The sequence below is a fragment of the Ipomoea triloba genome, chromosome 4 (genome assembly GCF_003576645.1).
Source record: "Ipomoea triloba cultivar NCNSP0323 chromosome 4, ASM357664v1".
Classification (NCBI taxonomy): domain Eukaryota; kingdom Viridiplantae; phylum Streptophyta; class Magnoliopsida; order Solanales; family Convolvulaceae; genus Ipomoea; species Ipomoea triloba.
Genome location: NC_044919.1, coordinates 31,015,944 through 31,033,867, shown reverse-complemented (window position 1 = coordinate 31,033,867; position 17,924 = coordinate 31,015,944). Strand labels below are relative to the sequence as shown.

At 30.2% G+C, this 17,924-nt stretch overlaps 1 protein-coding gene across 1 annotated transcript; it reads left to right on the top strand.

Annotated features, from left to right (window-relative positions):
* Positions 1-3,242: 3,242 nt before the first annotated feature.
* On the top strand, positions 3,243-5,263 carry LOC116017434 (probable glucan endo-1,3-beta-glucosidase A6). The gene is made up of 3 exons (XM_031258021.1): positions 3,243-3,433; positions 3,522-4,814; positions 4,898-5,263. The coding sequence occupies exons 1-3, from the start codon at positions 3,376-3,378 to the stop codon at positions 4,933-4,935; spliced, it is 1,389 nt and encodes a 462-aa protein (XP_031113881.1). The 5' UTR covers positions 3,243-3,375; the 3' UTR covers positions 4,936-5,263.
* Positions 5,264-17,924: the final 12,661 nt, after the last annotated feature.

Here is a 17,924-nt window from a genome sequence, read left to right as displayed (position 1 = left end):
TCCTCTTTAAGAATGAGATCGATCATGTTGACTTTTTCCACCGACAATCGACTTAGAAGGCAATCAACGATAACTACAGTGGTCACCAACATAATATTAAAAATTTAAAATTTAATAATTCTATCGTATAAATTTAAGAATTTATTTAATTTGACCCTTAATCATTTTCTCTCACGCACCCGACCCAAAAAAAAATCTCATTTTATGTAGTTGACTTGGTCTATTACAATAGAATCCAAACCTCTTAATTCTTGTGGAGTACGATAGGTAAGTGTATGGAAATTGCGCGAAAAGCACGAGGAAAGCCAACGGTGACTTCGTAGTGGACCATTATATTAGGCTAAAGGGGAAACGGATTCTTAGAGGAGGAAAGTAAACGACATGATGAATAGCAAAGACGAAAGTTCCAACATGACCTTTGTGAAGACTTATGATTAATAGGTTGCTAAGAAATGAACAATTTAAGTCACAACCACTCATATTAATGATTTAATAATCGATTAGTCGTACAAATTGTCCCGAAATAGTAATTGAGTTGATGAAACGTGATTTTTTAGTAGAACATCATAGGTTTGGTTATTGGTAACATATTTTTAGTCAAACCTATTGCATTTGGTCATTTTTGTGCACCTGACCTCTCTCGTGTAATTTGAGTTATTACACAGGGATGTTTTACAAAAAAAAAATTATAAGAACTTCCACATCAATTAAGCTTTTTTGTACAGTTTTCTTACCTGCCATGTAGGATAGAGGTTTAGGGGGGGGGGGGGGGGTGATGCCAGTATAACATCATGCGCCCCTACGACAATATGTTATATTTTTATTCTCATTTAATAGGTCCAACAAAAATTTGCAAAAAAAAAAAAAAATAAAAAAAAATCTCAATGTTTGCTTATGAAAAAGCCTCAAAAGTTATCTTTGTGTAAAATGATTCTTTTTTTTTTTTTTGAAAAGGAGTGTAAAATGATTCTTATTTAGTTGTTTGTTTAATCAAGTGACTTTTTAGTTAAACAAACAATCATTCACCATAAATCATTTCAAGTGAAATTTGTCTCATATAATAAAACATAATATTTCTAGAAAGCGAGGGAAATAGAAAAAAAAAAGTTATAAACCACAAAATCATCAATGCAACATTAACTATTTGGGTGAAAGGAAAAAAGAGAAAAAAATATTTATTCATAAAAATACTTAGATAAAATGCAACATTAAATGAATATCGATCAAAATTGAATCAGCAAAAATCAATGTGTTCAAATCGTCGAGTAATTTATTAAACACATTGAGAGAAAATGTTGTCAATGAATTATATATTTAATCATCGTAAAAAAATATTTTTATTTAAATATAACAAGTGATACATTTACCATTTTTTTTATCACTGCAATCCCATTTTTTTAAGTGTAGTACTACACATATTCAGTTGATATATCATTTTCCTTTCCAAAACGCCCCATTGGCAACTTAACATTTCCCTTGCAAGTTGTGTGACTTGTGTATGCTTTAGGATCACAAATTCTCTCCACTTTTGCAACTTTCTATAAATATCACACTCAAAACCAAAAAGCCATCGGACCCATCATACCCTCATCAATCCAATGTATTTTATTAAACAAATTAACTTTAACTAAAAGGACATTGCACATCTTTTCATTAAAATTGAGGTTTAAAAAAAAACATTACAAATATGTTTTTGCAAGGGTTTCCTCCTACCTCTTTTCAACTTCTCACCATCTCGAGTATCGGATTCCCTATGGTTACAACAAACCCTTTTTCTTTTTCCCTTTTTCACCTTTTCTTTACCAAAAGGCAAAGAAAAAAAAAACGGAGTATTAGTTAAGCTAGGAGATATTTCAACCTTTTGGGAAACTACTCCTCATAGCAAGTTAGCAACCCTATATTTTAAAAGGAAATTTCATAGCTTTTAAAGAGGTAGTCGAGTGGGTGAAATATAATTTTTCAGTAAAAAATTAGTGTAATTTACATCTTATGTGATACACGTGCGCACTCTCAAATAGTGGATACGAGTTTCGTTCATCACCAAAAAAGAATAAAAATTTCTTAGTTTTGAGCCAAAAAAAAAAAAAAAGTATATTACGTTTTGCCACATTTTGTACGGAGTAAGTGTATTATATTTGACATGATCTTTAAAAAAACAAAGATTTTTTTTCAAACTTGTCATTATGACAAGAGGTAGATTGAAACACATACAGAAATTTAAAAAAAAATAAGTCATAAATTGAGGAAAGTAAAAGGTTAATGATGAATACTATTTTAGGAGGGATTGAAAAAATGAAAATATGACAAATTAAGTGAAACGGTGTTATATTTTTTATGGGGTGTTGTACGTCTAGCACGAAATTTGTATAAATTGGTTAGAAATGAAAGAAAGGAATAAAGAAAAAAAGTTGAAAAAAAAATAGACAACTTTACATACTTTCTAAAACAATAATGAGTAATATATCATGGATTCGTTTTAAAAGAGTATGTAATACTTAGCTTTAATGGGCAACTCAATTGGTCACAAAAGTGAAATTTGAGAACAAAGATCATGGATCAAATTTCACCAACAGCAGTGTGAGGTCTAGCCCAGTTGTTATACAATGGATCATGGTAATGACTGATACTGCAGTTGTGTTGAAAGGGAACTGCAGTTGCGCGAAACAGAGACCGTTTAATCCATATAAAATTGTAGTTGTGTTGAACTGATAATGCAGTTATGTTGAACAGATGAACGACATCTGTTCTTTTCTTTGTTTCTTTCCAAAAGCTTATGGGGTTAGTTTATCTCACCTTTCTCTTTCCTCAAGAATTTATTGTGTGTAACACTTTTACTCAAGCGAGATATAATGGTAGATATTATTTTGTAGCTTACATTTTATTTTATATTTTCTTTGTTTTTATAATGTACAATTCATTATAAAAACAATGAATACATGTACTTTGTGCTTCAGTAGGTTGAGAAAGTATCTATGAACAGATACTACATTCAGCTCCCTCCGTGGGTGGACCTCGGACCGTTAAACGGACGGAGAGAAATACCTTGTAAATTTACCAAATATTTTAAAATGAGTGATCCAGTAAGTGAAATAAGAGTATTGACTTAACGGCTACTAAAAGTTGACTTGAAGTCAATGGCGGTCCATTCGTGGATGGCCCTACCCGGGTGGCCTCCACCTCAGCTACATATGCCACTACTCCTCTTCCTAGTACCTATATGTACACCTCTTCATTTTATTTTTGGGAAAGCAATACACCTCTACATGTTCAGTCATTTATACATTACGGAGTATTTGATTGTTTGATGTTCGGTGGGAATTTATATTTCCTTTTTCTCCGTTTTCTTGCCAACAAATTAAGCTCTCAAAAGTTAAAATGGGTTTAGTTTCTCTCCTTTTTCTCTTTCCTCTATTGGCCCTGCCATCTTTTTCCGGTAAGTTTCAAGAACCGACCAATACTAATAATAGTTTAATTACAACAGATTTTGCTTCGATCAAGCTGACGTTGTTGTGGTTTTTCAGGCGCAGATATCTCAGCTAAGGTCGGAATATGCTACGGTCAACTGGGCAACAACCTTCCCACACCATCAAAATCTGCAGAGCTCATCCATGGCTTAAAGGCGAAACGGGTCAAGATCTACGATGCCAACCCGAAAATCCTTAAAGCTCTCGGGAACTCCGACGTTCAAGTGTCGGTTATGGTTCCCAACGAGATTATCCCCAACATTTCCTCCGACCAAGCTTTAGCGGACCGGTGGGTGGAGACCAATGTGGTCCCGTTTTACGGCGAGACGAAGATTCGTTACCTCCTCGTCGGAAACGAAATCTTAAGCAACCCGCCGAACGCCACGTGGTTTCAGCTCGTACCGGCCATGCGGAAAATCCGGAGATCCGTTAAGAAATTCGGGCTTAGGAAGATCAAGGTGGGGACCCCGTTAGCCATGGATATGTTGGAGGCGTCTTATCCGCCGTCCAGCGGGGCGTTCCGGTCTGATCTCACTGACTCGGTTTTTAAACCGCTGTTACAGTTCCTGGACCAGACTAATTCTTTCTTTTTCTTCGATGTGTACCCGTATTTCGCGTGGGCGGCTCAGCCGACAGTTATAAGCCTGGATTACTCGCTGTTAGAGCCGACGAATATCACCGTTAAGGATCCGGGTTCGGGTCTGACGTATACCAATTTGCTGGACCAAATGATTGACGCCGTTATTTTCGCTATGAAAAAAGTCGGGTACCCGGACCTCCGTTTGTTTATAGCGGAAACGGGTTGGCCCAACGGCGGCGATGTCGATCAAATCGGCGCGAGTATTTACAATTCCGCGACGTATAACCGGAACGTGGTGAAGAAGTTTACGGCGAAGACGGGGACGCCGGCGAGGCCGGGCGTGGTAATACCGACGCTTATTTTCGCTCTGTATAACGAGAACCAGAAACCGGGTCCGGGTACGGAGCGACATTTCGGGGTTTTATACCCGAACGGGACCAACATTTACGAGATTGACCTGTCGGGGGAGACGCCGGAATCCGAATTCCCGCCGCTGCCGAAGCCGACGACCAACCAGCCCTACAAAGGGAAGGTTTGGTGCGTGGTGGCTCCGGCGGCGAATCTAACCGCGGTGGGCGACGCTTTGTCGTACGCTTGCGGGCAGGGTAATCGGACCTGCAACCCGATCCAACCGGGCGGCGCGTGTTACAAACCGAACACGTTGATCCGCCATGCGAGCTACGCTTTCAGTTCGTACTGGGCACAGTTTCGCAGTCTCGGCGGGACATGTTACTTCAACGGGCTCGCCGTCCAGACAACCGATGATCCCAGTAAGCATCCGATTCAATTTCATCTCATTTCTACACAATTTTTTAAATAAAAAATTCTGAATTTTTATTAAATTTCTGGACAGGTTATGGAGCATGCAAGTACCCTAGTATTACACTTTGATGCCGCCGGCGAGAGCAGAAGACACCGGAAAACTGATAGAAAGCAACAAATGTTTTCATTGACAGCATTTATCCTTAAACCATCATAATCCTGTTCTTGAAGTTATACGTTGTAGTGATTACTTTTGCATAATTCTCTGGATTAATGAATCATTTTGAGTTCTGAAACGTTGGATGGAAATATTAAATTGGGTAGGTGGAAAATGGGGCCATGAAAATGAGGAACGAAAAGGTTTAACGTTAGGAAGGATGGTCGGGTGGCCATTGTACTTTTGCCCTTGGGTTTAGTTGAGATTAAAAGCGACAGGTAGGAGGTAGCTTTTTGGCAACGGCTATATATACTGTTTGTGGCAGCATATATATGGTATCATCTGGGCGGGGCTGGCTGAACGTGTAGAGGAGCGTGCTTTGTAGTGTTGTACACATTTTCGTGGTGTCAGTGTGTGCGTACGGCCAAGTGCTTTCGCCACTTCTCTCATGGATTTAGAATTTTAGATGCGATGGTGCACATCTATTCTCATTTTATTGGAGGAGCTTTGATCTACTATTAAAGGGAAATTTCTTTAGCCAGAAATTTCTTTAGTAAGGACAGAAACATTCAAACAAAACAGATAACATTTATAAAATATTATGTGATATAGACAAACGCATCAAAACTTTATAAAAATATTCAAAACACATTATATAGAATTTCCAACTTCTAACCTCTCATAACACAAACACATGTTTACCCACTAGTCAAACTAACCTCTTGTTTATATCTAAAAACATAATAAGTGTGAATGAAGGTTATACCCTTCATTTATGTCCGTTTTTTCCGTTAAATTTTTTTGTACATTATGCTATAAAAGTTGTACTTTACAATATATTAGACAAACATACCCCTACCGTTATAACTTACAGTATCTTTTCCACTATTGTTACCATGCACATGCATCCACTATATATTTTCTTATTTTCTTCAATAATAATAATATATACACATTATATATTGGAATTATATGTTAGTTATTTCCTAAAATATAAATATAAAATTTATAAAAATATTTTACATTATTATTATTTACAATAACTAGTATTTTACCCGTCCGGTGCATGGAATTTTTTTTTTTATTATGAACTTAAAAAAAAAATTTAAAACATACAAATATGTTAAAATGTACAATATAATAATATAGTTGGATTTTTATATATTTAGTCAAGTATCTATTAGCGTAGCATAAAAAATTAAAATTTTGTATGGTTAACATAATCTCTATTCATGTAAATATTTATATAAATTTATAGAGAAAAATTTACATAATTAAATTGAATTATTCATAATCTTATTTCATATATATTATAATTCTAACAATATGAATAATAACTAAGAAAATTATACTTAGAAATTAAAAAATGTAAATTTTAAATTCTGTATATGTGATTTTAAACTCTAATCAGACGCACTTTCTTATATGATTGTGTAATATAGTATATATACTCAAATAATATTTATTAATATGTATATATGCAAATTATATAATATAATTTCTGTAATTATAATTTATATTGATATATTATAATTAAAATAATTAAATTTAGAAATTAAAAAATAGCATTTTAATTTTGTATGATTAATATAATGCATAAGAATATGTATGTATGCATTTTTAAAAATATAAATATTTATGAATACACATTTTGTTAATTTTATAATTTTATTCTTAATTATATTTTATATTTTATTAATTATAATTAAGAAAATTACATTTACAAATTAAAAGAATTTAATTTTTAAATTTATATGGATTAATGTAGTCCCTAAATATATTACATAATTAGACAAATTTTTAAATATTTTTGAATTTTTAATTAAGAGTATGAGTTTAGACATATTTTAAAATAATTTTTTAATAAGTAACCATTGTAGTAATTAACGTGTATAATTATGCCAGTAATCACAATTCTATTAAAAATGTGTATATATTTTCATATTGTACAAAATACTATATATATAATATATGTCTACATAAATGGATAAAAATAGAAATTGATAATTTTTTATTATATAGAAATTGATAAATATCATATATTTTTTTCCTTGCATGAAACACATTCTTATTTTAAAATTTTACATTGATATTTGAGTTTTGTTTCAAAATCTACTTTGGTGTTATTTTAAACTTTGAGTAACACTTGTGTAAGACCGTCTCATGGGTCTCAATCTGTAAGACGGGTCAGATCTTTGACATCGTTAATTAAAGATTCGACCCGTCTCACGGATTGATACCATTAGACGGTCAAACACAAGTTTTTGCCTTAAACTATTGTTTGTTATCATAAATAGTAATAGATGTCTGAAAACCACTTAGTTTTGTTTCTAAATATTTTTCAACCCGTAGATGTAGCATAGTCAAAACATCTCTAGATCATCATTTAATTAATAGGTCCACAATAGACTTTGTGGTTCAATTCAATATTTGTAGATCTATGATATGTTTTTAACTAATTTATTGAAAGTTTATTTCTTTTAGTTCTATTGTCTCTTATTCTTTTTTCATTTTAAATTGATAGATCTCGATATGATGCATCATTCGTAAATATGTGAATTTCAATTAATTTAATAACATTATATTTAAATGTGAGACATTTACTCAATAACATTATATTTTTTTCAAACTCCGCAAATGTAAGTTAGTTCAATTAGTTCATTTTTATGTTAGTTTTCTTCAGTTATGTTATTAACGTAAATTAATTTGTTTTGGGCTCATAATATTTAAATAATAACTATTATTTTAGATTTGTAAATTTTTACTACAAAACATTTAAATTAATACAATAATACTTATATTTGTTATTAGTAGAATGCTAAAATCATAATAATGATATATTTTACCTTTCACATTTTTAAACTTTGAAAACCAACATTATTTATGTAGGAAGAAATTTATATATAGTAGTAATAATATTGTAGTTATTTTTAAAAGTTAGATGAAGTAAAATACATACAATAATTTTTTTTGGGTGAACTTTTGACATGCAACAATGATTCAATATGTATATATGTATTATAGTTATTATTTTCTCTTTTTAGCAACACACACACACACACACACACACACACACACACACACACACACACACACACACACACATATATATATATATATATATATATATATATATATATTTAAATTACAATTTTATGAATAAATTAAATTTTACATATCTAATTTTGATTTAGAATTTTTTTTATTTTAATAGAATATATATTTTTGTTTTTATAAATTCTATTACCATTAAATTACCATATTATTATTTATGACTTTATGAAGGATAGAGATCTATATATATAGCAATATAATGATGGAAAATAGAATTACAAATAACAATGAGATTTATTTTTGTTTTATTTTGCACCAAAGTTTACTTTTATGCGAATGAAACGTCTGAAAAAGAATTATTTCAATTGTCGTACGTAATTATGTTGATTTAATATAATTGTATGTTAATTTAATACATTAAAATAAAAATATAAATATAGATGTTATTTAAAAAATTTTAATTAGAACTTTTTAATGATATATTTTTTATATATTAACTTTATTTGTATATAAAAAAAAATTGAACTTAAGTTGAAAAAGAATATACTAAGTATTAGTTTAGTGTACCTTAAAAGTAGACCATGATTCATGTTATAATAAATACTTAGGTAATCATTACTATAAATTAAATTAACATATATATCATTTTTGTTATTTTTTAATTAGGTAAAAAATGTTTGTAATTTTAAATTTCAAAACAGAAGTATTTTCTTATGATGGACGGGAAAACAACACTTCTGTTTTAATATATATTATTATGTAAATCTACGTTAAATTTAATTATATATTACAATAGTATTGTAAAAAATCAATCTACAACATTTTAAAAATGAACCAATATTATATTGAAAATGAATATAATATAGTGATTTAATATAATTGTATGTTAATTTAATACATTAAAATAAAATATCAATATAGGTGTTATTTAAAATTTTTTAATTAGAACTTTTTAATGATATATTTTTATATATTAATTTTATTTTTATATAAAAAAAATTGAACTTAAGTTGAAAAGAATATACGGAGTATTAGTTTAGTGTACCTTAAGGTAGACTATGATTCATGGTATAATAAATATTTTAGGTAACCGTTACTAAAAAAGTGTTAAATAGGCCACTGAACTTATCGCTTTTGTACAATTAGGCCATTGAACTTAAAAAGTGTGCAATTCAACCATCAAACAAGCAAAATTTGTGCAATTGGACCATTTTTACAAAAATTTTTAATTCAATTTGAGTTAAAAACATTTCAATATTGACTTCCAACTAGTATGGTAGAAGAAAATGTCACTCTTAATACATATATGTTAGTAATATAATTGGATTTTACCAGAAAATTTTTGTAAAAATGGTTCAATTGCACAAATTTTGTTTGTTTGATGGTTGAATTGCACACTTTTTAAGTTCAATGGCCCAATTGCACAAAAGCAATAAGTTCAGTGGCCTATTTGACACTTTTTTCCTAAATTAAATTAACATATATAGCATTTTTTTAATTATTTAATTAGGCAAACAAATGATTGTAATTTTCAATTTCAGAACAGAAGTATTTTTTTAAGATGCACGGGAAAATAGTACTTCTGTTTATTAATTTGGTTGTTGGAATTTTTTTTTTGAATATTATCATGAGAAAAATTTAATTACATACATTAACATAATATAGTAATATTTTTTTGAATACTATAATATAGATCATATAATAATCTATAATAACTATAATTTTGTTTAATAATTATTACTTTCCGTGTGACTATTTTGTTAATATATGTATATAAATAATTTTGTTAAGTATTGTAATATTCTGTTAACTAATTTCAAAATTTTAAATAAATAAATCAATAAATATATAAATACATATATAACCTACAAACACGCAACCGTATACTTGAATAACATTTAATTACATACATTAACATAATATAGTAATATTTTTTTGGAATACTATAATATACATCATATAGTAATTTGATTATTGGAATTTTTATTTTTTGAATATTATCATGAGAGGAATTTAATTACGTACATTAACATAATATAGTAATATTTTTTTTGGAATACTATAATATACATCATATAGTAATTTGATTGTTGAAATTATTTTTTGAATATTATCATGAGAGGAATTTAATTGCGTACATTAACATAATATAGTAAATTTGTTTGGAATACTATAATATACATCATATAGTAATTTGATTGTTGGAAATTTTTTTTTGAAATATTATCATGAGAGGAATTTAATTATGTTAATTAACATAATATAGTAATATTTTTTAATACTATAATATACATCGTATAGTAATTTGATTGTTAGAATTTTTATTTTTTTAATATTATCATGAGAGCAATTTAATTACGTACATTAACATAATATAGTAATATTTTTTTATACTATAATATACATCATATAGTAATTTGATTGTTGGAACTTTTTTTTGAATATTATCATGAGAGGAATTTAATTACGTACATTAACATAATATAGTAATTTTTTTTGAATACTATAATATAAATCATATAGTAATTTGATTGTCTACGAATATAAAATAAAAAATACGCAAGATTAAAATATTTTGAACCATGATTGAATTGCATGGTATATATTATCATGAGAGAAATTTAATTACGTGCATTAACATAATATAGTAATATCTTTTTTGAATACAATAATATACATCATACAGTAATTTGATTGTTGGAATTTTTTTTGAATATTATCATGAGAGGAATTTAATGACGTACATTTACATAATATAGTAATATTTTTTTTTGAATACTATAATATACATCATATAGTAAATATATATATATATATATTAAAAATACGCAAGATTAAAATATTTTGAACCATAATTGAATTGCATGGTATAATAACTATAATTTTTTTTAATAATTATTATTTTCCATACAGGAATGGAATTGAATAAAATATTTCATTAATTTCCATGTATAATAAGGAATGGAATCATATTTTTAATATTTTTTCAATTTTAACCATAAATAAGGAATGATAAGGAAGGATAGAATTTCTGATAAGGAATTATTATACAATATTATGTTGACCGATTTCAAATTTTTTGGACTAAAATGAGCGGGAAAGCTAGCACTTCTGTTTTAATATATATATAGATATATAGATTTAAATATCTAAAATCTAAATAAATTTAAAATTTTAATATAAAATATTAATATTGGGCACCTACTTTTTGCGCATCGCGCATAAGAAAAACTAGTATATATATATATATATATGGGGTGAGTGGGATTAGTGAGGGCGGCTGCCCCCGCTGTACCTCTGTCTCTGGATCACCTAGCCACCCCTGAGTTAGAATAATCAATACTTGATATTGACTAAGAGCTCATCATATTAAGTTTAACTCTTGTACTAATTTTGCTAAGTCTCAAATTTGCATATTTTGTCCACAATCTCCACAGCAATCCCAATTGAATTGTGCGTGTAGATTACTTCAATCTACTATAAAAGGGGAATATATGATGGGTGATAAGAAGCCCAACACTCGGGAAAAGAAAGTGGCCAACCTAAAACAACTTAAATAAGACCGATTAAAGGAAGGACCTGGGGGGATGACGAATAGGTCGATTGGTCGGAGGTCGGTCGATGTATAGGAGTGATTAAAGGGAAGAGATACGCGAAGGAAAAAGGGCAAGAAGTTGGGCGAAAGGCGGGGTGGGACAATCGATCTAAGGTCGACCGTCGGGGTAAATCAGGATGTTTCGTTGTAATTGAATGAGAATCTCAAGAAATACAGTGAGTTGTTATGCCGTGGACCCAGGTCCACCTTGCAAGGTGAACATGGGTCTACATTCACATACACTATACTCTACATTCACACTTTATAAACTCCACATTCACACATTACAGGATTATATGTTTAGTAACTATATTACCACTGTTATGCATTCACACATTCAAAACTCTATATTCACAGGTCCTATACTCCACATTCACAACTTGAGAACTCTACATTCACACATTATAGGGCTACAAATTGCTAGAACTTCTTAACTCTATTACAGATTCACACATGCATAACTCTACATTCACGATTTCTATACTCCATATTCACAATTTGAAACCTCCACATTCACACATTTCTGGGCAACTGTACATTCACACAATCATAAATCTACATTCACGATTTCTATACTCTACATTCACACTTTGAAACCTCTACATTCACACATTTTTGGACAACTCTATATTCAGTAATATGTTTACTATTAAAAAAAAAAAAGAAGACAAAAATGACGTAGTTTTGGACCCAGGTCCACCTTGCAAGGTGGACTTGGGTCCACAGCATAATTTGCCAAATACAGTAGCAAGGCTGAACAAAAGACACCAAGTGAAAGAGTCAGACTTCGAGTCAGAGCCACGTCGAAAGGAGATGGCGCGTAGGGGAATAAGTTCGAAGCTCGTCCCTGTTGAGTCAAGCGAGGGAGTCTGGCCGAACGAGTAATCAATGCGAATTAAGAAACTTCCTAAGGCAAGGGGATCAAGCGTGGATTCCATGAGAAGAAAAAGGAAAGTCGATCAATAGACTTTAGGAAGCTGAATTAAATGTAATTAGGAAATAAATCACAAACATTTATGGTAGTTTAGGGTAGCCATGTAAAGATTAGCTCTCAATAGGGATATTGAACCTTGCAAAAGGGTAAGCATTTTTCATAATACAAGAGTGGTCGAAACGCTGCTTCACAAAATTCCTAACGTTTAGACTAATTTCTAGTATTGTTGGCCTGCCGTTTGACCATTCCTTTAGTTGATAAAATCAACAATATAAATTTCAATCCCAGTTAATATAAAAGAATTAAAGACCAAGATAAAGCTAATAATACAAGTCTTAGTCAATATAGGAAATCACATTCCAATACGAATTAAAGAAAAATGATCTCATGAGTCATGAAAGGCTTTATAAAAATCTCCAGCCAACGAGAAAAGATATGCGTTAAATTCCCTATCTTCTATACGGAGAGCTAAGAAGTATTGAGAAAAGAAAATTTTATGAGCAATACTAGAGTTAGGTTTCAATAGAGTGAAATAGTAATATCTAAGGGTGCGTTTGGTTCGCCCATGGGAATCAGAATCGGAATGGGTATCAAATACTTGGTAATGGTAATGGGTTTTGGTGAAAGTATTTAACATGTTTGGTAATTGGGTGGAATGGGAATGATTATTAATAAATAGTTGAGGAAGAAATGATGAAGGGAGATGAAACCCTTATTTAATAAGGGTATGGGTTTTGTTATTAATGGGGTATTCCAAACCCATAGTAGCATTCACAAAACCTATCAACCAAACACAAACAATCACTTTCATACACATTCCTTATGCCTAAACCCCCCAACCAAACACACCCTAAATTATGTTGTGTAAAAGTGTTCCCAAACTCTATACTTTAAAATTCTACTCACTTGACATTTGGAAGGTCTGAAAAAACATTCTACCATTATGGTCTTTATTGTGTAAAAGTATTCCCAAATCATTCTACCATTTGGCAGGTCTGAAAAATCAAAATCACTCCACTTTTTTTTTTTAACAGCCTGACTTGGCCCGACAAACTTAGCATATTTTGACATTTCTACATATCATTTCTCATATATATATATATATATATATATATATATATATATATATATATATTATTGCAAATGAATAGAGCTGCCAGTAAAACTGGCCCATAACTTCCTAATTCCTAAGATTGGGCCAAGTTGAAGCCATGGATCATCCCATGAATGGAATAATTGGTTCTTGGCCTGGAATATATGTCCATCTACCCTAAAATCAACTATTATTCCATGATTCACACATTTGCGTGAACCATAAATAAAAAGTATATTTTTAATATATTAAAAGTACATTATTTGTATATATAAAATACATTATTTGAAAATATATAAATTTTTATATATTATCAAATAATGTATATTTAGTACACAAATAATGTACTTTTAATATATTAAAAATGTATATTGCATTCATGGTCCACACAATAATTTCTCATATAATTAAATATGCGTTCTTAACTACGGAGTATTATTTTTTGTTAATTTTGCTGAAATTCACTGCCATTTACAATGTTGATGATAACCTTGACTTCAAATTTGGAGACAACTATGATTGTACATATAACATATTATATTATATAGTGGGAATGTGCTGTCCTTATTCTCATGGCTTAGTCTTCATGTTTGAAATTCTATAGCCTTGTAAGTTGAAAATAAATTTGACTATAGCATGAATCTTTGGTCACCATTTTGGGTCTTTATTATATATATTTAGTATATGGTTTTAACCAGGCTAATCCATCCAAATGTTGGATGATCATAACTCATAAGAAATCAATTGATAAAATATAAACTTTGGAGGCATTTATTATTTTTTATTCACATCTTAGTAGTTAGAAATTTCTGCTAATTTTGATATTTTGGTATATTAAATGGTTGTGTGATAATGAAGTTCAAATATAAATTAATTGATTGAAAATGATGTTATTTATAATCTGAACACCCCCTTTCTTGAAGGGTGTATAATAATAATGTATATATGATAACATATAGTTGTGAATATATCAAGAGTGGCTCTATGCCTACTTGAGGAGTCACACCATATGAGTTACACAAACCAATGCAAATACATATATATATATATATATATATATATATATATATATATATATATATATATATATATGAGCACATGATCCTCCTTCAAAAAGTGAGGGATTGATCTTAGTTACCCATTGGAGTTCATTAATGGTTGAAAATTTGAGTAAAAAGAAAAATACGCAGTCAATTGTATAGTATAAAAAACTTTCAAGATTTCAATATTTATAAATTTAATTAGCCTCATATTTTTCCCTTGTTTCCCATCAACCTTAGCGGTTGATCTACTCATATGGATGTATCATATTAGCCCACACTTTTTACATGAGTACTTGTTCTCACATGAACTCTACCCTAGACCATGAATATACCAAGAAGCTAATGCCTCTATTGTGCGAAAATACTAACAATATCTTGAATTGATATCTATCTTTAAATCAGGTTGAAGCTGCATATGTTTCTGGTCTCCATTCGGTTTTTTGAGTATGTTAGGAATTTGTGGATTGAATCTAATAATTAGAAGAACCGGTTTGCTTAACCTAACCTAATTAAACCGGTGAAAATTGGTTAAATAAAAAAACAATATGCAGAGAGAAAATTACCTTTACTAAAAATAGGAAAATTCATGAAAAAAACTAAGAGTGTCCAAAAAATAATAGTCTGGGATGTTAAATGACAAAAACAATAGTGTGGGACTAAAATTAGAATTGCCACCAAAGATAAATGACCTTTAGTGGAATTAACTCCTAGGGTGCGTTTGGTTCGCACATGGGAATCGGAATCGGAATGGGTATCAAATACTTGGTAAGGGTAATGAGTTTTGGTGAAAGTATTTAGCATGTTTGGTAGTTGGGTGGAATGGGAATGATTATTAATAGTTGGGGAAGAAATGATGAAGGAAGATGAAACCCTTATTTAATAAGGGTATGCGTTTTGCCATTAATGGGGTATTCCAAACCCATAGTAGCATTCACAAAACCTATCAACCAAACACTAACAATCACTTTGATACCCATACCTTATGCCTAAACCCCCCAACCAAACACACCCCTAGTTTAATTTATTGTTTGACAGTTTTCAAAAGAGAAATAATTAAAAATCTAAGTTGATCAAATAGTGCAATTAAGCATTATAAAAAAAAACTTTCATCAAGACCCATTAAACTAATCAAAAAGTGCAATTAAATTTTAAAACTATATATTCAACATGTTATAGCTTACATGACTAATACGTGAAAATTGCATGTTATTAGTTTAAAAGGGTCTGTATTGAGTTTTTTAGGAATGAAGTTCAATTGTATTATTTTTGCAGCTCGATTTGTAGTTTAATTGCTGACATAAACTAGTTAATGTTAATTCTAAATTAAGGTAATAAGGCAAGAAAGGATATGTATTCAAATCAATATCACAAAACTCATATGACATTGATAAGATAATGTGTATCTCTTCTTTTTTTTAATAAAAAAATTTGGATTCAAATCTATGAAAAATATTTTATTATCTTTTGCAAATTTTTTTGTTTTGAAATACCATCTTTTATCATTTTACTCGACACGAAAATGAGATTAATATGAAAGTGCAACCCCTGTTAATTAGATTGAGTAGTCAGTCCAAAACCAAAGCTTTACTGTGAGTCTGTGTCTTTGTGACACCCCTTAGGGGGCGTTTGGTTCGGGTTATATAGGATAACTAGGGTTATATTGGGTTGTTTATCTAACATTCCTATGTTTGGTTGGAGTTATATAACATTCCCATGGAATCAAACATTGCCTCCACATCACACTTTTTCTTGTTTTTTAGGGAATGTGATTCCCTTGCTCATCTTAGGTAATGTTAGATTCCCTTGCCATTTTACATTCTTTGCCCTTAACATACATCAAGGTGAAAGCTTGATTTTTGAACTTTATTTTATTTATTTTATTTTTATGAAAGAGGACTAGATATGAGAAAACATAAATTTGGAAAAGAAAGAACATTATATTGTAGCAGTTTGACACATGTTCATATTTGCAATATGAGAGTATTAAGGTAAAATAACCATTATAACATAAACAATAAATTCAACCAAACATGCATGTTTATATTATATAGCCTAATTTTTACCAAACACAGGAATCTAACATTCCCAGTAATCTAACATTCCCAGCAATCTAACATTCTCTAAGGTAATCTAACATTCCGTGAACCAAACTACTCCTTAAGACTTAATCCCTTTTCCGTGAACCAAACTACTCCTTAAGACTTAATCCCTTATCCATTAGAATTAGAAAGATACCTGAATGGTTCGAATATTCTTGTATGTTCTCCTATCTCGAAACGACAACTCTTTTGTGTGTTTTGCTTTTTAGCTGTAGACTTGTACTTTTTGTCGGATAATATTAAAAAGATAAGCATTGTGATTGGGCCACTCGATGTTCCAGGTGTCCACAGTTGCATTATGCCATTGGTTAATTTTTTTATTTTTATTTCTTTTTTGTAAAATGCCATTGGTTAGATGAGTAGTAGTTATCAACAACTTTGATAAACACAAAAAACAAAGTTTATCAAATGTTAAGTAATAACTGATTAAGACAGAAAAAAGTAATTTTTTTAGAGCGTTTTAGCAATTTTAAGAACGGTGGGACCATCTTACAACCTGGCGTTGTATAATTTTTCTTTTCTTTTGTTTCACAACATATCAGTATCCCAACTATTTTGAGGTCAGGCTCGGTAGACCTTCACAAATTTTGATTCTTATTTTAAAAAGAAAATTGTTCGAAATTCTCAACGCACAAATGACATTACAGACTTATCGTTGCAATAGTAGTTAGTTTACAAATTGCCTCAACTCGAAATGACAAATGGTTGGGTATTTTCGGGTACCCAATCATTCCGAACCCTAATATGATGGTTTGGGTAGTGGCTAGTTAGGTAGGGAAAAGAAAACTTTTATTATCATGAGTTTAGGATAGATTTGGGGTAGGAGTGGAGTATCCATACACGGTATCTAATAAATGTTTATATATTTTTTTATGACGAAATAAACTCGTAACTATTATCTAAAGGTGTAAACGGAGTAAGCCTTGTTCATGTGTAAGTATCAAAATTATAATTGAAAAGAAAACTCGTCACGCATTAAGAGATGTGTTTAGGTAGCTAGTAGTGAGCTGAGGTACATAGTCTCGGCATCTAATAATACATGTTTATATATTTTTGGATAACGAGAAAATTTCGTGACCAATACATAAATGTATACACTAATAAATCATGTCATGTTAACTCTGTAAGTATGAAGATTATTAT

What these genes read in the sequence shown, in the direction of transcription:
- LOC116017434 (XM_031258021.1), top strand. Translation starts at nt 3,376, where the DNA reads ATGGGTTTAGTTTCTCTCCTTTTTCTCTTTCCTCTATTGGCCCTGCCA. An exon ending in GGCCCTGCCATCTTTTTCCG is followed by an intron (nt 3,434 to 3,521) that starts GTAAGTTTCAAG and finishes GTGGTTTTTCAG; the next exon opens with GCGCAGATATCTCAGCTAAG. An exon ending in CCAGACAACCGATGATCCCA is followed by an intron (nt 4,815 to 4,897) that starts GTAAGCATCCGA and finishes ATTTCTGGACAG; the next exon opens with GTTATGGAGCATGCAAGTAC.